The sequence below is a fragment of the Pleurodeles waltl genome, chromosome 1_2 (genome assembly GCF_031143425.1).
Source record: "Pleurodeles waltl isolate 20211129_DDA chromosome 1_2, aPleWal1.hap1.20221129, whole genome shotgun sequence".
In the NCBI taxonomy this organism is placed as follows: Eukaryota; Metazoa; Chordata; class Amphibia; order Caudata; family Salamandridae; genus Pleurodeles; species Pleurodeles waltl.
Window position 1 is genome coordinate 1,195,103,662 of NC_090437.1, and position 26,760 is coordinate 1,195,130,421.

The 26,760-nt window shown below is 44.1% G+C and overlaps 1 protein-coding gene across 1 annotated transcript in view; it reads left to right on the forward strand.

Annotated features, from left to right (window-relative positions):
- The window catches only part of MFSD10 (major facilitator superfamily domain containing 10), a 172,558-nt gene that overhangs the window by 90,334 nt on the left and 55,464 nt on the right, over positions 1-26,760 (forward strand). The window contains exons 7-8 of the mRNA XM_069203516.1: positions 12,887-12,995; positions 14,771-14,882. Of these exons, the coding sequence (XP_069059617.1) occupies positions 12,887-12,995; positions 14,771-14,882 (221 nt within the window). The remainder of the gene's footprint in view (positions 1-12,886; positions 12,996-14,770; positions 14,883-26,760) is intronic.

The following is a 26,760-nucleotide window of genomic DNA, read 5'->3' on the forward strand; positions in this document are numbered from 1 at the left end:
CGCCCACCTGAAACACCTGCACTGGCTCCCCGTCAACAAGAGGATCACCTTCAGGCTCCTCACCCACGCACACAAACCACTCCACAACATGTGCCCCGAATACCTCAACAGCCGCCTCTCGTTCTACACGCCCACCCGTCAGCTCCGCTCAGCCAGCCTCGCCCTCGCCACCGTCCCACGGATCCGCAGAACCACCGCAGGAGGAAGATCATTCACCTACCTGGCAGCTAAAGCATGGAACTCCCTCCCCGCACACCTAAGAACCACCCAGGACCATCTTGCCTTCAAGAAACTCCTCAAGACAGGGCTTTTCGAGCAGCAATAACTTCTCCCCCCATTCCCCCCCCACTATCTTCACCAGCGCCTTGAGACCCTCTCGGGTGAGTAGCGCACTCTACAAATGTTCTGATTGATTGATTGATTGAGCGAAGGAATATGTAGAGGACCTTTCTCAAGCTATAAGAGCTCCAGTCAGATGCACATTGATGATGGCATGTAGTAGAAAAAATATCCTGTTCAATAACATACAAATTAACGTAACTCACTATGGTGACTGAAAAGCAGCCCTTTTCTCAATGCAGTCAAGAGAATTGTTTTATAAATTTTGAGTTGTTCTTCCGATTTGTTTGGGAGAAAGAGGAATTTGAGTGCCCTCTAAAATCCCTCTCAGCGGAAGCACTACCATTCCCAGCATTTTACGTTTGAGAGTTCTTGTTGTACCTAGCACCTCAACTCTAAGCCAGAACCTTTTAGGTCACACATAACATTTCCCAGTCTGCGCAGCCAAGTCCAGTGTTCTCTAGCATTTCCCTTTGATCCCAGTGAGAGTAATTTGGTTTTTCTGCCAGCTAAATCTTGTACTATCACGCAGTCTTGGTCCTTGGCAATACTGCTGTAATATGGTCATTGCTTATCGTACATATCACCCAGTGCAAAATCTTTGTCAATTGATTCAGCCAAATGTAGGGCCTCCCATAAGTCTTGCATGTACAAATGTATTAAAGATCTCCCCAACTGCGGTTAAATAGAAATTTTACCATGGGTGTTTGTCAGTGGAAGCACTTTTTCAAGCTGCCCAGTTTAATCCACTGATTACATACCATTGCTCTGAACCAGTGCAAATACTTTACAGATCCACTCCAATGAGACCAGAGTCTGTTAAATGTTATGAACAGTTCATGATCTTCCAGTTCGTTTTGAAGCATTCACAAGTGGTATTTTCCATTATGAATCCTTCAGGGAGTTTCCCTGTGGAATCTCATGTTTGCTGGTGGTCTTGTTTAGTGCAGATGTCTGTTAAAATATGATGCGTGTGATTTCGTTAGTGTTCTTAGCAAATACATTTAGTGTTGCACCAGCCATTTCTTGACTAATCTTCCTTAATGAATCTGGATACCAAGGATCATGCAGGGGTCCACTGTAGGTCTCACTTTCTTTGATATGCCTATCCAAATCTTGTTTCTTGTCTTGATTTTGCAAGGACCCTTGGAACCCTACTTGGAAAGTGGATTACAGAAACAGACTATAGTAGCCCGCTCAGCTAACCACTTAATACTAACCAGTCAGGCCTGAGAAGGTCGGAGAAACCTGCCACACTTTGCTGCTGTTCACTAGAAAACTTTTAACATAGTCCACACTGCAGGCCCTGACTAGTCATATACTCTGCACACTGATGCCCTCTAATGTCAGTGATAAAAAGGGAAAATATAACACATTCAAGTTGCTAAATCTCCTTACTTGATGTCTCATAATATCTATCATATAAAGGAAGTCTGTGACACAGTCTGTGGGCAGCTGTCTGATTCCCCCTCACCGTTTCTCTGCACCTATTACCTCTAATGGATCTATTAGTTGTCTTGAATAGATGAAGTCCTGCCTAGCATAGGAAATTGGATGGAAAGCGTAAAAGAAGAAATAACTACCAACAAAATAAAGGGAACTGTAGACTTAATCAGAGCTGGCATCATTTCACAAACTATAACAAGTGAAAGTGATGAGCGGGAGATGGGCGTGGTTAAAAGCCCACGGAATACTTACAACAGGTCAAAAAGCGCTTGCGCGCTCAACCTAAAATATGCATGTCTGTCTGTTTACACTTCCTCATCCACCACACCACCAAGCACTGTGTACCATAAAACGATAACCTCACTTAAGTGGTCATCAGGTACAGCATGGAAACACCGCCCACATCGCCCTCATCACCAACAGACTCGACTACGGGAACGCCCTCTACTCAGGAACTACAAACAAGCTCCTGAGACAGCTCCAATGCATCCAGAACGCCTCAGCCCGACTCATCCTCGATGTCCCCCGCCGCAGCCACATCACACTCCACCTGAGAGGCCTGCACTGGCTCCCCGTCAACAAAAGGATCACCTTCAAGCTCCTGATCCACGCACACAAAGCACTGCACAACACCGGACCCACCTACCTCAACAACCGACTCAGCTTCCACACACCCACCCGAAGCCTCCGCTCAGCCAACCTCGCCCTCGCCACAGTCCCCCGCATCCGAAAAACCACCGCCGGCGGCAGATCCTTCTCCTACCTCGCCGCCAAGACCTGGCACACTCTCCCCACCATCCTACGACAGACCCAGGACCTGCTGGCCTTCAGAAGACTCCTCAAGACCTGGCTCTTCGACCAGTAGCACCCCCCTCCCCAGCGCTTTGAGACCCTCGCGGGTATGTAGCGCGCTTTACAAAATCAGTGATTGATTGATTGATTGACATAGGCCCGAAGGATTGTGTGAATAAGTGCTTCAGTGGCCCACATGGGATTAGTAAGCGGTATACAGATGCTACAGTACAATAACTTTGATCATTTGTGTGTATCCGCCATATCATCTAACGCTATTATTTCAAGGCATTGACATAGCTGGTAAGGCCATGGAAACTTGATAATGAACAAAACACTCTAAATTCACATCTTCTTTTCCTAGGGCTAAAATTATTTGATCCTCTGAAGAGCTGCTCAAATAATCAGAGGAGGAAAGAAAATGTCTGCAACATTTAGGGCAACCTCTTTATGAAAGCGACAAAGGTATCACTCTGGATTCATGCAGATTATCTCGATTCATGCAAATTATCTCAACAGAATTGCCCTTTCACGGGTGGTAAGAGACCACTTATGTTGAAAAATCCTAACTACCTAATTCCAGCATCACACCTTAACCTCCAGAACCATGACAACGCCAGGACACAGGAAGGACTGGTAGAAAGAAGACTTCAAAAAATTTCAGATTAGTGGAAGAACCAAATTTAAGATCACTGGGGGTTGCTGGTGGTAGAAGAAGCTGTCAAGATAGAATTTCGTTCAACACCTCCAGAACCTCGTTTTTATGCCACTCACCTACTCTCATCATGCAGCTTGAAAACAGAAGTGTTGCTCAGAGGAGTCTCATTGTTGATGGAAAATGAACAATAATACAATTCCTTCCTGAACAACGAGGCTTGGGGTGTATGGCTTGTTCTAGAATGAAGATAGTTAAACTAATTTGCTCTGACAACACAGTTAAAGCCAATATTTCTTCAGACAATCTTTGCTTAATCCTTGAGAATTTATGACCGCTTTGACTTGCAAGACGTATATCTACAGTTGCTGATTCATCTCAGGTCTCTTTATTGTGAAGAAGGCGACAATAACTCCCAATTAACAGTCCTACGATTCAGATCATCTTCAGCTCCAAGAACCTTCATGAAGGTATTGGCTCTCTTAGCCCTTATTAAAAGTTAAAAGAATGCATCTATTTCCTTACCCAGATGATACATTAATTTCTGCTTCACTTTAGGTGTAAAATGACATAATTGTACCTAGTGTTACAACACTTTGGCTTTCTTCTTAACTGGGAAGCCGATTCTCATACCATCTCAAGACTATCTATTAGAATAATCACTCTCCAGCATCACCTAGCAGCAAAGACTGGGCTCCAGTGGAGGCATGGCTTTGAGTACAAGAGTTCATGTCAGCTACAACAGCAGTGGTTCCTTGAGTTCACCTGTATCTGAAACCATTAGTATATCATATTCTTTAACATTGGGATCTGGCCAATATGGATTTAGCGATGAAGGTGCCAGTGTTGCCTCAAATATAAGATGAATTTGCCTGGTGGCTGCTAGTATAGGATCTGTTAAAAGGGTTTCTTCTAGCTGAGGGCTGTGAAACATTTAATAGCTAAAGATTGTTGGTCTTTGGAAAATATGACCCACAGTTCCAATTGTAAAGAACTGGTGGCTGCCCTAAAAGCCCTTTAGTATTTTACCTTATTGGTAAAGGGCATGCAATATTAGTCTGAATTGTCAAACATGTGGTTCGCATTTAGATAAATTGTCAGGCGGAACAGACTGTCAAATCATGGCCAAGGTGACTCATACTCTAGGAGTGTGGGCAGAGGCCAGTCTAATATATCTGACAGCATGTTAGTTTGCAGAGGTCGACAAACTAAAGCAAACCCACTAAGCAGGAATTTCCATCCTCCATGAACTTCCGCTTATGTCAGGAGAGCTTCAGAGTCTCAGACTCTTCCGTCATCAGTTAGGGAACAGTAGTTTGGATCTGTTTACAAGAAAGGGGATCCTCTGCTTATAAATATGTGTTCGATGGCATCTGTCGCTGTAGATACACATGTTGTGCATAGCCCGCCATCTGGTGTTGGGTCGGAGTGTTACAAGTTGTTTTTCTTCGAAGAAGTCTTTCGAGTCACGGGACCGAGGGACTCCTCCTCTTTGTCTCCATTACGCATGGGCGTCGACTCCATCTTCGATTGTTTTCTTTCCGCCATCGGGTTCGGACGTGTTCCTTTCGCTCCGGGTTTCGGAACGGAAAGTTAGCTCTAAAATCGGAAAATTACGTCAGTATTGTTGCGTTCGGGATCGGGTTAGATAGCATCGACACCGAATCGATACGATAACATCTCCGTTGCCCTTCGGGGTAGTTTTCGATCCCCGTCGGGGCCTGGTTGGCCCGACTGCGTGTGACATCGACGCTGATGGAACGGACCCCGTTCCGATTCTGTCCTAAATGCCACAACAAATACCCGTATACAGACCAACATTCGGTCTGTAACCTGTGCCTGTCGCCCGAGCACAGGGAAGAAACTTGTGAGGCCTGTCGTGCGTTCCGGTCCCGAAAAACGCTCCGTGACCGCCGAGCCAGAAGACTGCAGATGGCGTCCACGCCGACAGGACGCCTTCTCGATCCATGAATCGGACTCGGACGAATTCGACGACCACGAAACAGTGAGTAAGACGTCGAAGATAGCACATAAGAAAACTGACAAGGCCCAGGGGACGCCACTGCCATCAGGCCATGGCTCAACCCATAAAATCGGTGACCGACCATCGGCACTGAAGAAGGCCGAAATAGTGCTGAGATCGTCCGACTCGGGTCGAGACACAGGCACCCAGCCATCTCGGCACCCAGCCATCTCGGGACCGAGATAGTGCTGCCGACAAAGATCGACGCCGAGATAGTGGAGCCGAAGCTGCTCGACGCAGAGACAGCGGCACCGAGGAGAATCGACACCGAGAGGGTTCGACTCCGAAAAAAAGAAAAATCGCCTCGGAGCCGAAAAGGAGCGTGGACATAGTTTCGGTGCCAAAACGACCCGCAACCAAGCCAACTACCGGTTCCTATTCAGAGGAACAATCACTGTCCTCTCAAATGCGAAAGCATAGATTCGAGGAGGAATTACAATCCAACGAGGTGGACCACACTCAAAAAAGGATTTTTATACAGAGTGGAACAGGGAAAATAAGCACCCTTCCCCCTATTAGGAGGAAGAGGAGACTTGAATTCCAACAAGAACAAGCACCACAAACAAAACTGGTGAAGAAGGTAACTCAGCCACCCTCTCCTCCTCCTGTAGCTCACATTTCACCGGCGCAGACTCCGTCACATTCACCAGCTCACACCACCTTAAGCCAAGGCGACCAGGACCAAGATGCTTGGGACTTATACGACGCCCCAGTGTCGGACAACAGTCCAGAGGCGTATCCTACAAAGCCCTCACCACCAGAAGACAGCACAGCATATTCACAAGTGGTGGCTAGAGCAGCAGAGTTCCACAACGTGTCTCTACACTCGGAGCCTGTCGAGGATGACTTCCTCTTCAACACCCTCTCTTCCACACATAGCACCTACCAAAGCCTGCCTATGCTCCCAGGAATGCTAAGGCACGCAAAGGACATATTCAAAGAGCCTGTCAAGATTAGGGCAATAACACCGAGGGTGGAAAAGAAATATAAAGCACCTCCCACAGACCCAGCTTTCATTACCTCACAACTGCCACCAGATTCGGTTGTGGTAGGGGCAGCTCGCAAGAGAGCAAACTCTCACACATTGGGCGATGCACCACCCCCAGATAAGGAGAGCCGCAAGTTCGATGCAGCCGGTAAAAGGGTCGCAGTACAGGCTGCAAACCAGTGGCGCATCGCTAACTCTCAAGCGCTCCTAGCGCGATATGATAGAGCCCACTGGGATGAGATGCAACACCTCATTGAGCATCTACCCACAGAACTACAAAAGAGGGCGAAACAAGTGGTTGAGGAGGGCCAAAACATCTCTAATAACCAGATACGCTCCTCTATGGACGCAGCTGACACAGCTGCAAGAACAATTAACACGGCAGTAACCATACGAAGGCACGCGTGGCTACGAACATCTGGTTTTAAACCAGAGATACAGCAGGCGGTGCTCAATATGCCATTCAATGAGCAACAATTGTTCGGACCTGAAGTGGACCCAGCAATTGAGAAGCTAAAAAAGGACACTGACACTGCAAAAGCCAGGGGCGCGCTCTACTCCCCGCAGAGCAGAGGCACTTTCAACACCTTCCGCAAGACAACCTTTAGAGGGGGGTTTCGGGGTCAAGCCACAGAAGCCAGTACCTCACATTCAACACCGTCCACCTACCAGGGACAGTACCAAAGGGGAGGCTTTCGGGGCCAATACAGAGGGGGACAATTCCCTAGAAGCAGGGGAAAATTTCAAGGCCCCAAGACACCTACAACCAAGCAGTGACTCACACGTCACTCATCCCCTCCACACAACACCAGTGGGGGGAAGAATAAGTCAGTATTACCAAGAGTGGGAGAAAATAACAACAGACACTTGGGTCTTAGCAATTATCCAACATGGTTATTGCATAGAATTTCTAAAAATCCCTCCAAACATACCACCAAAACCACAGAATATATCAAAACAACATTCGGACCTCCTAGAAATAGAAGTTCAAGCATTACTGCAAAAGAACGCAATAGAACTGGTACCAGATACACAAACAAATACAGGGGTTTACTCACTGTACTTTCTAATACCAAAGAAGGACAAAACACTGAGACCAATCCTAGACCTCAGAACACTAAACACATACATCAAATCAGATCACTTTCACATGGTCACGCTACAGGAAGTGTTACCATTGCTAAAGCAACAAGATTACATGACAACCTTAGATCTCAAAGACGCGTATTTCCACATACCAATACATCCGTCGCACAGGAAATACCTAAGGTTCGTATTCAAAGGAATACATTACCAATTCAAAGTATTGCCGTTCGGTTTAACAACTGCACCAAGAGTCTTCACAAAATGCCTAGCAGTAGTGGCTGCACACATCAGAAGGCAGCAAATACACGTATTCCCGTATCTAGACGACTGGCTAATCAAGACCGACTCACTGACAGGGTGCTCACACCACACAGATCAGGTCATACAAACCCTCTACAAACTCGGTTTCACCATCAACTATGCGAAATCACACATTCTGCCGTGCAAAGTACAACAATACCTAGGAGCGACAATGGACACAACGAGGGGAATAGCCACTCCAAGTCCACAAAGGGTTAAAAATTTCCAAAAGATTATACAACGCATGTATCCAACACAAAAAATACAGGCGAAGATGATATTACAACTCCTAGGCATGATGTCCTCATGCATAGCCATTGTCCCGAACGCAAGATTACACATGAGGCCCTTACAACAGTGCCTAGCATCACAATGGTCACAAGCACAGGGTCGCCTTCTAGATCTGGTGTTAATAGACCGCCTAACATACCTCTCGCTTCTATGGTGGAACAATATAAATTTAAACAAAGGGCGGCCTTTCCAAGACCCAGTGCCACAATACGTGATAACAACAGATGCTTCCATGACAGGGTGGGGAGCACACCTCAATCAACACAGCATACAAGGACAATGGGATGTACATCAAAGAAAGCTGCATATAAATCACCTCGAACTACTAGCAGTTTTCAAAGCATTAAAAGCATTTCAACCAATCATAACTCACAAATACATTCTTGTCAAAACGGACAACGTGACAACAATGTATTATCTAAACAAACAGGGGGGGACACACTCGACACAGCTGTGCCTTCTGGAACAACAAATATGGCAATGGGCAATTCACAACCACATTCGCCTAATAGCACAGTTTATTCCGGGGATCCAGAATCAACTTGCAGACAATCTCTCTCGAGATCACCAACAGGTCCACGAATGGGAAATTCACCCCCAAATTCTAAACATTTACTTCAAACGTTGGGGAACACCTCAAATAGACTTATTTGCAACAAAGGAGAACGCAAAATGCCAAAACGTCGCATCCAGATACCCACACAGGCAGTCTCAAGGCAATGCCCTATGGATGAACTGGTCAGGGATATTTGCGTACGCTTTTCCCCCTCTCCCTCTCCTTCCATATCTAGTAAACAAATTGAGTCAAAACAAACTCAAACTCATACTGATAGCACCAACATGGGCAAGGCAACCATGGTACACAACACTGCTAGACCTATCAGTAGTACCCCACGTCAAGTTGCCCAACAGGCCAGATCTGTTAACACAACACAAACAGCAGATCAGGCATCCAGACCCAGCATCGCTGAATCTAGCAATCTGGCTCCTGAAATCCTAGAATTCGGACACTTAAACCTCACACAAGAATGTATGGAAGTCATAAAGCAAGCTAGAAGACCATCCACTAGACACTGCTATGCAAGCAAATGGAAAAGGTTTGTTTGCTACTGCCATCATAATCAAATTCAACCATTACACGCATCTCCAAAGGATGTAGTGGGTTACTTACTACACTTACAAAAATCGAACCTGGCCTTCTCTTCCATTAAAATACACCTCGCAGCAATATCTGCATACCTGCAGATCACCCATTCAACTTCACTATTTAGGATACCTGTCATTAAAGCGTTTATGGAAGGCCTCAAAAGAATTATACCACCAAGGACACCACCCGTTCCTTCATGGAACCTCAACATCGTCTTAACAAGACTCATGGGTCCACCCTTTGAACCTATGCATTCTTGCGAAATACAATTCCTAACCTGGAAAGTTGCATTTCTCATCGCCATCACATCTCTAAGAAGAGTAAGTGAAATTCAGGCGTTTACAATACAAGAACCTTTTATACAACTCCCAAAAATAAAGTAGTCCTAAGGACCAATCCTAAATTTTTGCCAAAGGTTATTTCACCGTTCCACCTAAATCAAACGGTAGAGCTACCAGTGTTCTTCCCACAGCCAGATTCCATAGCTGAAAGGGCACTACATACATTAGACGTCAAAAGAGCACTAATGTACTACATCGACAGAACTAAAAACATCCGAAAAACTAAACAACTGTTGATTGCATTTCAAAAACCTCACGCAGGAATCCCAATATCGAAACAGGGTATAGCCAGATGGATAGTTAAGTGCATCCAAATCTGCTACCTTAAAGCAAAAAGACAACTGCCCATTACACCAAGGGCACACTCAACCAGAAAGAAAGGCGCTACCATGGCCTTCCTAGGGAATATTCCAATGCACGAAATATGTAAGGCAGCCACATGGTCTACGCCTCACACATTTACCAAGCACTACTGTGTAGACGTGCTATCCGCACAACAAGCCACAGTAGGTCAAGCTGTACTAAGAACCTTATTTCAGACTACTTCCACTCCTACAGGCTGAGCCACTGCTTTTGGGGAGATAACTGCTTACTAGTCTATGCACAACATGTGTATCTACAGCGACAGATGCCATCGAACTGAAAATGTCACTTACCCAGTGTACATCTGTTCGTGGCATCAGTCGCTGAAGATTCACATGTGCCCACCCACCTCCCCGGGAGCCTGTAGCCGTTTGGAAGTTAGCTTCAACTTTGTACATTTGTAAATATATTAAATCTTAAATAGGTACATACTTATTCACTCCATTGCATGGGCACTATTACTAACAAACAACTCCTACCTCACCCTCTGCGGGGAAAACAATCGAAGATGGAGTCGACGCCCATGCGCAATGGAGACAAAGAGGAGGAGTCCCTCGGTCCCGTGACTCGAAAGACTTCTTCGAAGAAAAACAACTTGTAACACTCCGACCCAACACCAGATGGCGGGCTATGCACAACATGTGAATCTTCAGCGACTGATGCCACGAACAGATGTACACTGGGTAAGTGACATTTTCATTACTCTGACTCATTGCCAGGTACTCTGGGTGGTGGATGCCCTATCAGTTCAGTGGCTGAATGGTCTGTAATATGTTTCCTCCAAGTCTTCTTCTCCAGATGGTGCTCAAGACGATTCATCATGAGAAAATCAACTGCTGTAGAAATCCCTATTTTGGCCCTGGAAACAGCGGTTCTTGTTTTGTCAGAATTTACGAATGTTAGCCAACTTGTATTAACAACAATCCGCCCTGCTTCCCAGAATATGGTTCTGCCCATAGAAATGAAAATGCACAAACCAAAACTAAACACTGCCTAGTGCCTAGAAGCCTGCCTGCCTACTGAGACTGGGAATGAGTCTGCCTGGCCCTGCAAGAAGAGAGACTGCCCAGAAGGCGAGGTGAGCATGTCCATGGCTGGAGAGACACCCAGAGAAAACTTTCCCCAGTCTTTCTGAAGGTTCTTGGCAGTAACCGCAGAAAGCCTATGTGAACACAGTGGCCCAGTCGTAGCTGCAACTGGCTTGATTAGTGGATCGGCCAGCAGGGCTGCAACTTACCTAGGGATTGCATGGGCGTATTTGGGACCCATATGTGCTTCGTCTTTGTGCAATAGCCAAAGCGGGCTGCACCCATCTCACCGTCCGGTCAAAGCCGCAGCAGTCTGGCCCACACCTGTGCTGCTGATTTCCACTGGATTAAAACCAGGAGGGTTCACATGCAGCCTTCTCAGCAGCTTGTGAGGACTACCTCCAGCTTCCGCCGGCGTGTGCCTCCATGGGGAAGAATATGCTGCTTGATCTGCACTAGTCGAGTGTGAGAGACTCACACTAACTTCCAACCCATGAAGCCATCAGGGATAAGAACACAGGAATTGATTGCACATTTGTTTTGTGGCACGCCAGAATCTCCACCTGCAACTGTTTCATGCTTATTCCATATTTGTGGGTAGACATGCGTATCGAGAGTTGCCCATGTTGGAAATAGCATGAAGGGGAAATTAACGGGTGTTGCGCCACAAGGGAGAAACTTAACCAGGATCACTACCCTGTACACTGAATTGAATTTTATAGTATATGCTACTGCAATGAGATTAAAATTGACTTTTCTTGCTGAAAACACAAGCACTATAGTGGACATTAAAGTTATTGTGTTTGATAGTTGAGGTCTATGCTTGTGAAAATCCTGTGACTGCTCAACATTGCAGTCCTGAGATTCAAGTACAGAAAGTGTTGCATGTGGCCGGTTTGCAGAGCTATAGTAGGCCAGACCCTAGTACACCAGTGGCACACAACCTAAGCTACCATGCTTGTGGCTCTGTAGCCCCTGTCTGTCCTGTGACCTCCCAAATGGGGTCAGACAAGAGTCATTAGTAAATATTGAACTGTATCTTAAAATCCTTCAAGACAATGTTATTTTTCAGCCAGGTCCTTTATTCAGACCAGAAATTGGTTCTAAATTTCATTTGGAACAAGAGAATATTATCCTGTTTTTCCACAAGTTGGTAAACTCCAGAAGAGAGCAACTTGCATTTTTAGATGTAAGAATAGTGGTAGTGATTTTAGAAGTCGCAAAGTCTAGTCTTTATGCTCTTGTTGTTCTATTTGGCAGATGCCAAGGGACATACACCTTCAGCTGTTACAATAATTTGCTGTGTGACAATCAGCTATTTTGACAGTCTGCAAAAGGGTGGAATGGCCTATACTCATGGGGATTATAGGTAAGTCAGCTAGAGGAAATGCAGCTTCCTCGGCTGATGCTCTTGGTATCTCAATGTCAGTAAAATACAGAGTAGCAACCTATGCCTCCCTTAAATATTTGTGCAGCACAAGCACTTGGGTGTATCTTCTAGCAAAGGTGGTGAATTTGTAGAAGCTTGGTTCTGCTCTTTTAAGTTATCTCTCTGAAGGAGAAAGACATTTAGCTTTTAATATAGGTATGTGTTGCCTTTGGCTTTGTGGCTAAAGTCTAATTGTTTCAATTTGAATCTTCAAGAAGTAAGGTCTGTGACAAGGGTGACTCTATGTGGAGGTAATGCTAGGTTTACTTACCAATTTTCTTCATTACTTCCTCAGTGCATCCCTCAAAATTCACCTCACCCTCCCAGGATATGATACATCCTGTGCTTGGTTTGATTAGAACGCTTGATAGAGCAGGAGTGGTTTTCATCGCTGATGTGAGCATAGACATAGTAAAAGGACTATATAATACATTTGAATAAAGAAATCTTTAATTAAATAAATGCTTTTTACTTATTGTGTACCTGGACTGCTGGCTCCATGTACCAAGTAAAGTGTATAGAGCAGGTATTTGTGGTTCACTGATGCACATGTATTTTGGAAAATTCCAGGTAAGTTGATGGGTAGAATGTTTAACTCTTGGCATGTTCTCCTTATACATAGCCTGTGCTCTACTTTTATTCCATGTTCCTTCTGCAGTTATCTTCCATGGCATCCGGATTTCAGGAGGTCATAGATTTGCTGAGTCCCATTGCTTTATTTAAGTTCTCTGCAATGACCAGAAGAAAAGACTCCCCTTCAACAGAACGTATGTATTTGCTTCTATCATCTAATGTAAATAAATGTGTTTTTTGGCCTTTGAGTTGTGTCATGGAGCTCATCATGAGACATAGATGAGTTTGGGGTTTGCAGTGCTGCACATTGTGATATACATAACTGTTAAGTGTTCTTTTCTTATCATAGGTTTAAGTTGATTGAGAAAAACATGGTGGGCTTGATTGATTATAGTCAGAGGCCAGTATCTCAGATGGCAACTGTTCCCTAGTGAACACCAGCTAGTAGTAACCTTACCAAAATTAGTGGTCTCTCCGAAAGCAGACTTTTTTGTTCAACTGGAACAAGGTACTCTAATGCTTTTAGATGTGTCTCTTTCAGAACTGTGAAGCTGCTTTATGGTCATTGTGTCTGGCATCAATCCACCTTCAAGGACTGGGAGATGTCAGGGCTGTGAAATCGTCAAACTCTAGTTCACTTTCCAGCAGATCTCCTCTTTCATGTCCTAGCTCTCAGCGTGGTGGCTGATGGAGAAAAGGACAGTAGGTTGGATAGGACTGGTTCCCTGCCCCTCCCATCTGTCTTCCTGATTTTCCTCTCCAACCATGCAGCTGAGAGTTCTGGGACCATCACAGAAGACTACATTCATCTCAACCCTCCTCCATTCTTACTTTCCCAATACATTTGTTTGTTAATGACCAGCGTAGGAGGAACACTAGGGCCCTATACAGCTCTTCCCCACTGTCTTGTGGCAGAGTGAAAGAGTGCGACACTTCGCTCAGACGGAAGCTTCCACAGGTGAGTGCACACTGGTGAATGAGAACGCAAGTGGTGTTGCTCGCTGAGCTCTCAAGAAATTGGTGAGGCTGTATGCAGTGGCCAACAGGGCTACTGTAGAGTCCCCTGTTGAATTACTGCTCTTGCCTACAAGTTGCTAGCAGCTTGTTGCCAGCTTGGTACCTGTGTCTAACATGTTAGTTGCGCAGGACCTCCCAAGAGACTATAGAGGCCTTGCTATGTCTGGTTGGAGTGTAGTTCATTGTCTCCACAATAGGTGCGTACACCTTCAGCATTGATCTCCCGGGTGTGTATTCAGAGCCTTGCTCAAGGGACCCTTTGTGTCTGCTGACATGAATCCCTCTCGGTTCAGTGAAACCTACTAGAAAGTAGGTGTCAAAGAGCTCTTTTGGAGAAGAGGGAGGGCACAGTTCGTGGAAACATCATTATTAGTTTTCAACCCTGGGATTCTAGTAGCACTTATGTACGGAGGAAGAAAAGCAGGGCCACGAGCTACCAAAGGGATAAACCTGCTTTTCTTTTCCATTCCATTCTGTGTGATATTTTGTGAGGTGCTGTTTTTTTATACTTTGTTGATATTGTGATTTCCCCTTCCTACAATGTTAAAGAATCTTAATTCTAAACTACATGAATGCGTTGAAATGTTAAAGACGCTTAATTCTAAACTACATGAATAAGTTGATGTAGATGTGCAAGCTACTGTACTACCTTCAGGCCTAGTTGCTAGGATGCCGAAAGGATTCCCGCGTTTTTATTTTACAGCCATAGCCAATGCTCCTCATTGAACCAAACATCATACTCCTAATCCCTAAAAGTGCTAGATTTAGAACTCTTTGCAACAAAGGAGACGTTGGTTATCTTGTTGAGTCTCCCTTTGGGTTTCGGGTGATGGCAGGACACTAAGAGCCACCACTGGACATACCTCTTTAGCTGCTCGATCATAAGGTGAAACATTTATAGAAGAAAACAGATTTTTATTGTATGCATGTTAAAATTCTATTTTTTTTGTAGGCCTTCAGAATCTGAAGATCCTGGGCTTGGTGTATTTTCTTTATCTCTTTCTGTTTTCTGGTCTGGAATATAACATCAGTTTTCTTACACATCAAAGGTTTCAGTTTACCAGGTACGAACTCTTGTTACTTTGAACTACAGTTGCTACAAAATATACATTTTGAACTGTGTATATTTTCATAGATGTTTGGAAACTTTTATTTAAGCTCAAACACAAGACGCTAAATATGTCAATAAATGTATGTGCCTGCGTGCTGGTATATTGTAGTTGAAATGAAGGACGCAATTACTTAAGATAAGTGGTGTCAAAAAAAGAAAGCCTTCTCTGTGCCTGGTGCCACACCTGCTGCGTTTGTCTTCAGATTTTCTTGATCAGCTGAAAACCAGATTTGTCTTTGTGTCCTTTCCTTGCCTGCTATTTTTTGTTCTTCACCTGTTCAGGGCTATCAATTTCCAACATTTGCCCAGTGCTTACAAGTTCCATTATCTGCCTGGCAGGTTCAGTTATCAGGACAATGTTGTCCTACATCCACTGTTTCTGTACTCCTATTTTTGCATAATCCTAATTGTAAATCATTTTGGAGTTTTAGACTATCCTGATGCGATTACAGGTCCTTTAACAAGTGATCTTTCCATAATCTATGCTAAGTTTGTACAAAGGTTACAAACTTGATGTAAGTGTGTTCGGGTATACTTCACAAGACAGCAAGGTCAGAACATAAAGGGTGTCCATTCCATCACCGATAGGGAATTCTCTGGAGGAACTGGGGAAGACAGAGGAAGTTGACCTCAAGGGGCAAGGCCCAAAGGGGCCAATGTCGAATTGCGTCGACCCAACAATCAATGTAACTATTTCTTGATAAGCAAAATAATAAAGTGCGATCAAAAACAATACAGACAAGGGTAAAGTATAAGTCAAATGGTTCTCTAACAGTCTGGAACTGGAGCACACACGTCCGATCCCGACGGTGGAAAGAAAACAATCTAACAATGGAGTTAATGCCCATGCACATTATCACCGAGAGAAGGAGTCACTCTTCCTTGTGATTCAAAAGACTTCTTTGAAGAAAAACAACCTGCACACATTTTGACCCAACACTAGAAGGCAGGAGTATGCAAAGAACGTTTACAGCCACACATGCCTCAAACACAATGTTCTGATGCTGCAAGGGTAACAGAGGAAGAATTTATTTAGCCATTTTCATCAGCTGCAAACATGTAGATTTGACTTAATGAAAATGGTCCTACAAGGTCATTTCAAGTGTCAAAATATTAAACCAAGGTTGTAGGCAGACGTAGCTTGTAGTAGGTAGGGCTGACAGGTCAGAGCACAGTTATTGTGTAGCTTGGTTAGCATAAGTTTGCATGCATGGGAGATAGATTTCTAATAAGAGCCTCTGGTGGTATGGATAATTATTTAGTGTACAGTCTGGGCATCTTTATACTGCAGTCTAAGAGCCAACTCAGGACCAGTACTATGACATTTCAGTTTTTTGGTATGGTTTTTTGATCACCTCTCACCAGGTTGATGTAGGCGCTGACCTGCACTTAAGACCCTTTTTCAGAGAGGCAATGTGATCAATGGCGTTAGTGTGCCAAGAAGCAAAGTTGTTTGTACTGGCATCGATACCAACATTAGGATCAGGGACCTTGGAAAACAAGATAGAGTTCACATTAGCTTCAATGTTGTTATGTCAAGCTCTCCCCCTTGTGGGCAGGCTCCTGGGTGAAGATTTGACCTTGAAGGTAGGAAGTCTTCTAAAAAAGGAGATGAAACGTTGATCTGTCTAGGGAAGATCCAAGTTTCGAACATTGGATCTTTTATATATTCACATGCTTGAATCATTCCCCCGTATCAAGCACAGCATCCCCAGTAATCATAAATAACAGGAGCAGTATTGAAATTGGATAGGCCTGAACAACAGTATACGTTTCTTAACATCCACCTCATTTGAAGCAACCCAAGAGTTCAGCCAATAAGGAAGATCCAGCTCTTCTGTACCGCAATGAGGCACCACATGCCATGTGTGAAGGAGTCCCCAAGCAAAGCGCTGCAGTGACCTTTCACTGACCCTAAAACTATTGCTTTCTTGGTCTACCCTGGGACTGAACCAGCCCTGTCATCAGCTAACACAGTAAAAAACACACTGTTTTTAGGGACAATTACCAATTCCTGGGCCAAATAAATCCAATATTCCTTTATTTTGAACTGCCACCATGGTTGACGGAGAGAAGAAACCTCTCTTTAATCCTCTTCCAACTATGGACAGAAGAAAAGTTACACTGATGATCATCATTTCGAGTGTAGTTACTGCCTCTAACCCACTCACAAGGCTTTGCGCTTTGATATATGTAAGAAATTTCCTACACAAACTCTAAAAAACAGAAAGGAGGGCGCCACTATATTTACTGGTCGAAGAAAAACTTCCTTCTTCTAAGGGGGATGCCCCCTCCTCTGAGGAAGATCCAGTGAAAAGTGTCCCACCTAGCGCTTCCATGAAGGCAGCTCAAAAAAGGAGCGGTGTTTGGTTTCCTGAATTGAATTTGTTTGGTAAAGCGCTTGCAGCCATCTCCTCAGACTAAATCTGGGGTTCACTCTGGAAAACACTCCAGGAGAAAAGGAACTGTCTGCACTAAATCCGCAAATTTAATTTTTATGATAAGCAACCTTCATCTAAGAAGAAAAGAGAAGTTTCACATTCAGCAATGAACAGGATGGACATTTCCTCACCAATGACAACATTGTTGACAGGGACGCTGACTACTCCATTGACAACTACTCCAGTGTCCTCAATGATCCCTTCGGTGCCGACAGTTTTAATGGAGATGGTAACAAATTGTGGTAACACCTACCACGTCTGCACCATGAATGATGGTGATGACAACACTGTCGACGGCAATGTCACCAACAACACAATTGAAACGATTTTCTAATGTTCCCACTTTTTCAACATGAAAAGTGACAGCAACTTTACAATCTCCTATTCTGGAAAGAAAATATCAGCTACCAGTTGGATGTACACTATGTCCCAGATTTAAGGAAGTAATGGATGAGGAATAGCCTTATCAAGAATATGAATGTCATAGAGATTTTACACTCAGTAATCCACGTTCCAATGTACCTTCTCAATATAATAAAGAGCCAGAATATGTGCAGGCACATATAACATGTCTGCTTGCATTGCAGCAAACGATTGACACTTTTCCCATCCCACCATCTGCTCCTTTACCATCAACACCACCTCATCCACCTTCCCCTCTCTCCTACCTTCAAAGGAGCCATATCCCAGAATAATCAATACACCTTTTCTCCCACCAACTTCTGAGGATATGTAAGATGAAGATTTAGTTAATATTATATATTCAGGTGTGGACGAGGAGGAAGGAGAACTTCCACAAGGGTATGAAGGAGGTAAATTGATGGAGATTACTTCACCATTCCTAAAGAAGACAATAACCTGTCCAGTCAACCAGACTCACCAGATGATGTTTCCCTCTTTAATGTCTTAATGGAGAAGGCTGCAAACATGTTCTGTTAACCATTATCTTCGGTGGATCAGCAATGTTTCCTTTATGATTTTATAAAACAACCATGAAAACTTGTTCCATACAGTGAAGATATGGTATTCAGGCTATTAACCTTTTTCAAAACAGGGGGTTTCAGTAGCACCCTTCCTGAACCATTTGTAACCAACAGAGTAACAAGACGTGTAAAATAAATAGCTGACCATTGTGAGAAGATGGATCACCATCATTGTGGATTTAGGTTCTATAAGACAGACAGAAGATCTGATGTAGGCTGAGATGGAAAAAAGTTGTTGACCCCATGTGATAACAGGGCACATGTTTTCCTAGATTTTTGCAAGATGACACAGCTGGGCAAGCATGAAGCTCAGCTCTTTAATAGAAAAAAGACATGATCTTGAAGGGTGTGGAGGCCTCATACTGATACTCGACTAATGAAATGATTCAGATGTTAGCTGAACCTGAGGCAGGCTGAACTTAAATTCCTGAAGTTGATATGAACCAAATCGGACACAATTAGATAATAATAGTTTTAGGAGACACTTTAATGGATCTTGTATGGTCTTCTGTGTAAACATTTGCATTTCCTATGGATACCTCCCCTATTTCCTTCCTATTCAAGGCATCAGTTGGAAAAAGGAGCCTGGTTTGACTGGTGAGTTCCTTAGGTATCCCGCTTTGAAATAATTAAATCACTGCACGCTTACAATTTTATATTCTGCATCCTCTCTATGTTAGGGAGTTTGTGTTTCTCATTGCTGATTACTTGGTGATTAATGCAGTAAAACTATTTAAAGCTGCCTGTGAACCATGGAAAGAGAGCAGTGAACCATCACAAGACATTCCCAGAGCATACCTTAAAAGTGGACATTTTCCTCCTGGTGAAGTTGACAAACAGCTAGCTACAAGAAATAAATGCCCACTTAATTTGTGCCAGAGGCAGACACCCAGCTGGATGCACCAGAGAAGCATGATGTTGAAGAGAATTTCTGAGAATAACATCTGAGATAAATATGATGCTGTGGAAGGGACAATCACACCTGAAGGGTACTGTGGACAGTCAGTGTACAGCAATGTGCATGTGGTAATATTCAAATAAATAAGGGAGTAACGACTTCATAGCCAACTTGAGAGCTAAAGCTCAAGAACTACGCAATTTCACTGTGGTTTAAGTTAAATGTGCATGGGACTTGTGCTCCTTGCGAATAGTGGAATTCCCCCATGAAATACTTTATCCAAAGTAAATACAAATTCTTGAAAAAGGTTTTAGACTTGCCTCAATTACTTTGTCATTGATGTATATTTTTGTCATACAATCATATTTTTAGGTGAGGCCATATTAGGAAACAGTCCTCAACACTACACTCACAGTTGGTGTCAGCCCAGGAATCCAAGGGAAGCTATATCAGTTGTTTTATGTCAGTTGCAGAAAACCCTGACTTACTAGTCAGCCCTTTTATGTTGCTTACGGAGAAACAAGTAATTGCTACAAACTTTGTACTTATGATCATATTTCTTAGTCCTGAGGTATCTCAACCAATTAACATGGGATTCATGTTGATAGGCCATTTATGTTGTTTGTGGTATTTGTATAGCACAGTCCAGGGCCATCTCACCTGCTCAGCGCTTTACATTCTAGGTAGGAATCCAGCGAACTAGAGACACAAAATGCATCACAAAATACCATAGTGAATCAACCGCTTGAAAACATCAAGGGTCCATGTTCCATGATTCTCCGAAGATAAACGTTATTCCTGAGGCAGGAGATCTATTAGAATGGGTGATATGAAGGCTATCAAACATTATTTAAATTGTAAAAAGAAAAAGGGAGCACACTGCCTTCCATTCAAGCGGAAAATAGCCCCAAGGCATCATGGTAAATGCAGTCATTTAAATTTAAATAGCGAGAATTTTTTTTTCAAAAATGATTCACCCTAAGTAGGTGCAGCAAGTGCTGTATCGCTGTAGAAAGTCTTTCACCTAAGGTAGGTGCAGCGAGTGCCGTATCTCTAGACACGTGTTTCTGGCTTTCGGCCGTCATCAGCAGAGAGCGAATGTAACTGAAGGGGTTGCTTGAAATGCCGCCAAACGTCTTCACAGGTTTTTGTACCACTCAGTAGGCGCACAGGTGCATCGTCCGTGCTCGTCAGCAAGAGGCTCACGGGAGCCGTCATTTAGACTTCCAAAAAGAAAAAGGGAGCACACTGCCTTGCATTCAAGCGGAAAATAGTACCAAGGCATCATGGTAAATGCAGTCATTTAAATATAAATAGCGAGAATTTTTCAAAAAAGTATTCACCCTAAGTAGGTGCAGCAAGTGCTGTATCGCTGTAGAAAGTCTTTCACCTAAGGTAGGTGCAGCGAGTGCTGTATCTCTGGACATGTGTTTCTGGCTTTCGGCCATCATCAGCAGAGAGCGTATGTAACTGAAGGGGTCGCTTGAAATGCCGCCAAACGTCTTCACAGGTTTTTGTACCGCTCAGTAGGCGCACAGGTGCATCGCCAGTGCTCGTCAGCAAGAGGCTCATGGGAGCAGCCATTTAGACATCCAAAAAGATAAAGGGAGCACACTGCCTTGCATTCAAGCGGAAAATAGCCACAAGGCATCATGGTAAATGCAGTCATTTAAATATAAATAGCGAGAATTTTTCAAAAAATTATTCACCCTAAGTAGGTGCAGCAAGTGCCGTATCGCTGTAGAAAGTCTTTCACCTAAGGTAGGTGCAGCGAGTGCCGTATCTCTGGACACGTGTTTCTGGCTTTCGGCCGTCATCAGCAGAGAGCGTATGTAACTGAAGGGGTCGCTTGACATGCCGCCAAACGTCTTCACAGGTTTTTGTACCACTCAGTAGGCGCACAGGTGCATCGCCAGTGCTCGTCAGCAAGAGGCTGCTCTCTGCTGATGACGGGCGAAACCCAGAAACACGTGTCCAGAGATACACAGCACTTGCTGCACCTACTAAGGTGAAAGACTTTGATTACTTTTGTTAATGTGAAACGAATCTGACTGCATTTGCCAAGATGCATTGGGGCCAACTTTTTGCTGGAGTGTGAGGCAGTGTGCTCCCTTTTTTTTTTTGCACTGTGTCGAACGACGGCTCCCTTGAGCTAACAGGCTGACGAGCCTTGGTGAGGCAGCTGCGCGCCAGAGTGGTACTTAAACCTGAGAAGACGTTTGGTGGCATTTCAAGCAACCCCACAAAATATGCTGCTCTCTGCTGATAACGGGCGAAACCCAGAAACACATGTCCAGAGATACACAGCACTTGCTGCACCTACTAAGGTGAAAGACTTTGATTACTTTTGTTAATGTGAAACGAATCTGACTGGATTTACCAAGATGCATTGGGGTCAACTTTTTGCTGGAGTGTGACGCAGTGTGCTCCCTCCTTTTTTTTTTTTGTGCATTATTTACATTGTATTTGAATGTCCAGGACTATGCAATTAAATTGTCAAAGAAGATAATACACTACTTCTGCTCCGTGGATGAGGTGGGTCACTGTGGAATATTGTTTTCAGCTTGTGAGTGTGAAGTTTGGTAAGCCAAAAGTAAAAGCATGCTCTCTTTTAATATAGAACAGTCTAGGGACTGAATTACTGATCCAGAGTCAGAAGGTGACAGAGTTATTTAAATGGTTGGTCATCCACAGAAGATATCATGCCACTTTATGAAGTATTTTCCCATGGTAGAAGGGAGATGAACATTAAAGTGCAGTACTAAGGATTTAGCGCCTGCGCAAGAGTCAAAGGAATTCCTACTGAGGCTGCTGCAGATAACCTGTTTGGTACGTGTCGTGCCAGAGATTCCTTTGGATGGGTCAAATGGAATTCAGTCTTCAGAGAGTTAGAGTTTCCTTTAAGTAGATGTCATCTAATCCTGGAGTGGTAAAATTTCATTAGGTGGGTGTTGTCTTTATAGGGGGCTCTCAAGTAGAGCTGAATGTCTTTTGTATACTGTTGAATCATAAGTCGCAGCTCAGATTCTAGGACTTCAACTTCGATACAGGGAAGTGGAAGGACGTGGAGGCCTCAGTTTATATTAATTGAGTTCTTTCTGTTAAACCAAAAAAAAGCAAACCACTTGCGAGCCCTTCTGCTCAAATCACTGTATACCTATCATAAACCACATGATTGACTATATTGATGGTCCCAGAGAGCATTATAATTACAAGGAGAAAGGCGCAGACGCCATCAAAGAAAACCTGGGGAGTCTATGTATTGAAGCACTGTCCAAAACCCGATTAGTAAGGATGCTAAGGGTTTTCATAGGGTTTTAAAGTTGGGATACTGTCAATGTATCACTGTTTATTTCTTTGACAGGAGGTTTGTTTATTGGTTTAAGTCTACTGACATGTTAGTAATGATATTATATATAAAACTTGAAGGAAACAGGTATGTTACTTTGCTAGACACTAGGTGACCCCCTGCACGACTACAACTGCTTAGCTGAGATACTTTAGTAATGATTTGTAAATTATTCCAAATGTTATAATATTAATGTGTGCAGATGGCTTACAGCTGGTGTGCAGACTGAGACTCTGATATTCGTTTCTGACATGTACCTTGTCATTGCATTTAATTGCAAATAAAAAATATATGGAAAAAAAAGTCTACTGGCATATTAAGTGTATTTTCACAGTTTTTTTCTGGTTGGACCTCAGCATAACATAATATATGTATATGTGAAGTACGTGTGCACTCCGTAGTGCATCATTTGATGAACAACAACAGGTGTTTATTATTACGCAAGTAATTGGTACTCGTTTTATCGATCACGGAATGGACGAAAGATTAAGTGGACCCCTCGGGATTTGAAACTGTGACCATGAGGTCAAACAGTGGTTTCTGGAGTGGATGCATTAGTCCACTAAGCGCCCACTTATGCAGCATAAACCTGCCCTGTTATTCATGGTACAATGCAAAATGTATTCTTTTTTTTTTTTTAGATAGTTTTTATTGTTTTCTTAATTTTGGAAAATAAGCATAGACTTGATGTAATAGATACTACTTGATTTTGTATCGTATACATTCTCCATATGTTGATAGATAACTATTTGAAGTTGTACTGTAGCACCATATATTTGTATCCATAAACTTTCATTACAATAAAGATGTGAATAAACACCCAATTACAATGGGAGGGGGAGGTCAGATTTCTTGAACAAACATATGGTGGTGTATAAAAGATATCCTGTGTGGAAGGAGCTTGGAAAGTTCAAGCCTTTGTTTGGAATGCAATCAAAATCTTGAAGGATATAGGTATTTTTATCGGGGACCCTCAGCGCTTGCAGTGGTACAGTATAAACCCCTAAAAGATCTTCAGAAGCAGAGTGTCACATCAAGTAGCTCACAGGATCAGGCCTCGTGCAAGATCTTTTAAAACATGATGCAGACATGTAACCTTGAGTAGACTATGATGGTCATTTCCGGTTTAGTGGAGTGGGAACCCTGCTATAAATTGGCAGTCCTCTTATCCTGTCAAACGCTATTTAAAGGTGAGCGAATTATACGGTTTATGATGCCGGACCTCCAAGTGGCTCTTCTATCAGAGATTTCTGACCTGGTGGCCCTTAAACCACAGGGTTCTACCCTATTTAGGGTGGGGCAGCAGTCCCTAGATTTCAGAGCCTAGGAACATTATGAGCAAGATGGGTGTTCCGGGCAGGGAAATCAAAAATTACCTTGTAAGAAATTGTGTTAATGAATTGAGGGTGGTGAGAACTCTTCTCAAGCAACAACCACAATCATTTTCATGGTAAACCCTCAAAAGTCATTAAATTAACTCGTGCCTATCTTTATGGTAGCTTGGCACAGAAGCAGTCAGGCATAACGTAAAGGCACTGTGTGAAGTATTCACTCAAACAGTTTTTAAGGGAAAACACAACACTAGAAAAATCCTGCATCAATTTAGAAAAATATCTTCATAAATAGAATTATACAAAAACAAATTAAATCCAATTAGTAGAACCGGAATTATGAATTTGTAAAGTTTTTTTTAGTGACATCTAACCCCTAAAACATCAAGGCGTTAACCGCAGGTATCTGGTTGCGCAAAACCGGTGCAAAGTTAAGGCCAACCGCAGTGGAGTGGAGTTCAGATACACAAGATGGATTGGGCCCGGTGTTAGCTTAAATTTGAACTTAGAAGATATTTTGAAGAAAAGTCCAGAAGACGGTAGAGCTCAGCGGGGCAAGGCAGTAGGCTGTGTTCTGAGGAGACATTGTAATCATTGTGGAGCCGATGGACGAGGTTTTGGTGGTGCTGTTGACAGTGGCTGGGAAAAGCTCTGAGTGTGAAGCTGAATTTCCAGCTCTAGCAGATTGTCATAGTCGATGTGGTGCCTGTTGCAGTCGAGCCTGTTGAAGATTCTTACCTTCAGATTAAGACAAGTTTTTGCAAGTCATAACCTCTAGCAGGACGAAGCTGCAATCTGTAGCCAAAGAGGGCTCCGTGAGGTGGGATACCACTTTGGCTGGTCAGGTGACGGGTAGGTCACAGTTTTCTCTTGGCTCTTCTGGCACTTTCTGGTGAAACGTTTTCCAAGTTCCAACTTTAGGTAGGAGCAGCACTACACCTAAGTGTCCAGTACCTGGGGGGGCACACTTCGGAGGTTGGGACTCTCTCCAGCAGAGGCTAGGTGCAGGGTTCAAGGTTTCTGGATCTTTATATGTCCCTATAAATCACACAGGAGGCCAGCCAACTAGTCCCTGGAGATGCTCTGGTAGTTCAGGGTTCAAGAAATGGTCCTCTCGCCTTCAAGCAGCAGGGCAGTCCTCTGGGGAGCACAGAAGTCCTCAAACAGCAGGGTAGTCCTCTAGTAGCAGCAGGGCAGTCCACTTGTAGCAGCTGGGCAATCCTCTGGAAAACAAGGTGGACCTAAAGCAGCAGGGCAGTCGTCTGGAGTACACAGCAGTCCTTCTGAAGTCTTCCAGAGGTCCAGGAGTGTACTGAAGAGGTCGTTTAGGATGTTCAACATTTATACCTGGTTCCAGCCTTTAAAGTTGGGGGTAACATCCTGGCTAACCCCACTTCTGGTTCTTGAAAGTTTTTTCTTACCCTTGCCAAGGCTTTAAGTATTCTGTGGTGACAAAAGACTGGTGTCAGGTTCCTTTCTGTGTGTACTGTCTTGGCAGGATGGCTAATTCTGCCAACACCTCGACCCCTTTTGTATGACTATCTGGGAAGAGCCAACAGCTAAGCAATTCAGTCATGTGACCCACGGAACGGACAGAAGGCACCAAATGGTTAGGACAAGAAAATGCCAGCTTTCTTAAAAGTAATATGTTCAGAAATGTGACTTAAAATCCATATTTACCATTAGAGCGGATTTAAAATGTAAATTAATTTAAGTCCAGACTTGACTTCCCAATCTATTCTCAATGCAACGTTGACGCTTATTAAATGTAATAATAATTAAAACTGCACTACAGGCTGCAATGGGAGGCTTGAGACGTGCTTTGAAGTGCTACTTAAATGGGTCTCCTACTCCACCAGACTCCACAACACCAGCATCTGCAGCATAGCACTGGACTGGATTAATTCCTTCCTGACCGGAAGAACCCAGAGTGCCAGATTCCCACCGTAAACTTTGGTGCACAAAGAAACCTGCTCCGGAGTACCCCAGGGATCCTCGCTAAGTCCAACCCTCTTCAACATCTACATGTCCCCGCTCACCAAAATCGTCATACAGCACAGACTAAACATTGTCTCCTATGCCGACGATACCCAACTGATCCTCTCCCTGACCGACGACCATCAACAGCCAAGAGAAACTTCCACAACAGTTTGAGTGCAGTCACCGCCTGGATGGAAGCCAGCTGCCTAAGACTTAACTCGGACAAGACAGAGATCGTCGTACTTGGCTCCACCCCCTCTGTCTGGGACGACTCCTGGTGGCCAACCGCATTAGAAAACGCCCCACCCCCACTGACCATGCCCGCAACCTGGGCATCATCATGGACTCCATGCTTTCAATGACCCGTCAAGCCAACACCATCTCATCAGCCTGCTTTCACACCCTGCGTCTCCAATGGAAGATCTTCAAGTGGATCCCACCAAAGACTAGAAAGATGGTCACCCATGCTCTGGTCTACAGCAAATTGGACTACGGCAATGCACTCTACGCCAGCATCACAAAGAAGCCTCAAGCAAGGCTACAGAGTATCCAGAACGCAGCAGCCAGAGTCATCCTAGACATCTCCTGCCACAGCCACATCCCCGTCCACCTCATAGATCTCCACTGGCTTCCGGTCGACAAACGCATCGCCTTCAAGCTACTGACTCACACCTATAAGGCACTGCACAACATCGGACCAGACTACCTCAATCACCGCCTGACCTTCTACACCCCGGCCAGGCAACTCCGATCCTCCCATCTCACTCTGGCCACCATCCCCAGAATCAGGAAAAGCACAGCTGGAGGCAGATCCTTCTCCTACCTCGCAGCCCAGACATGGAGTACTCT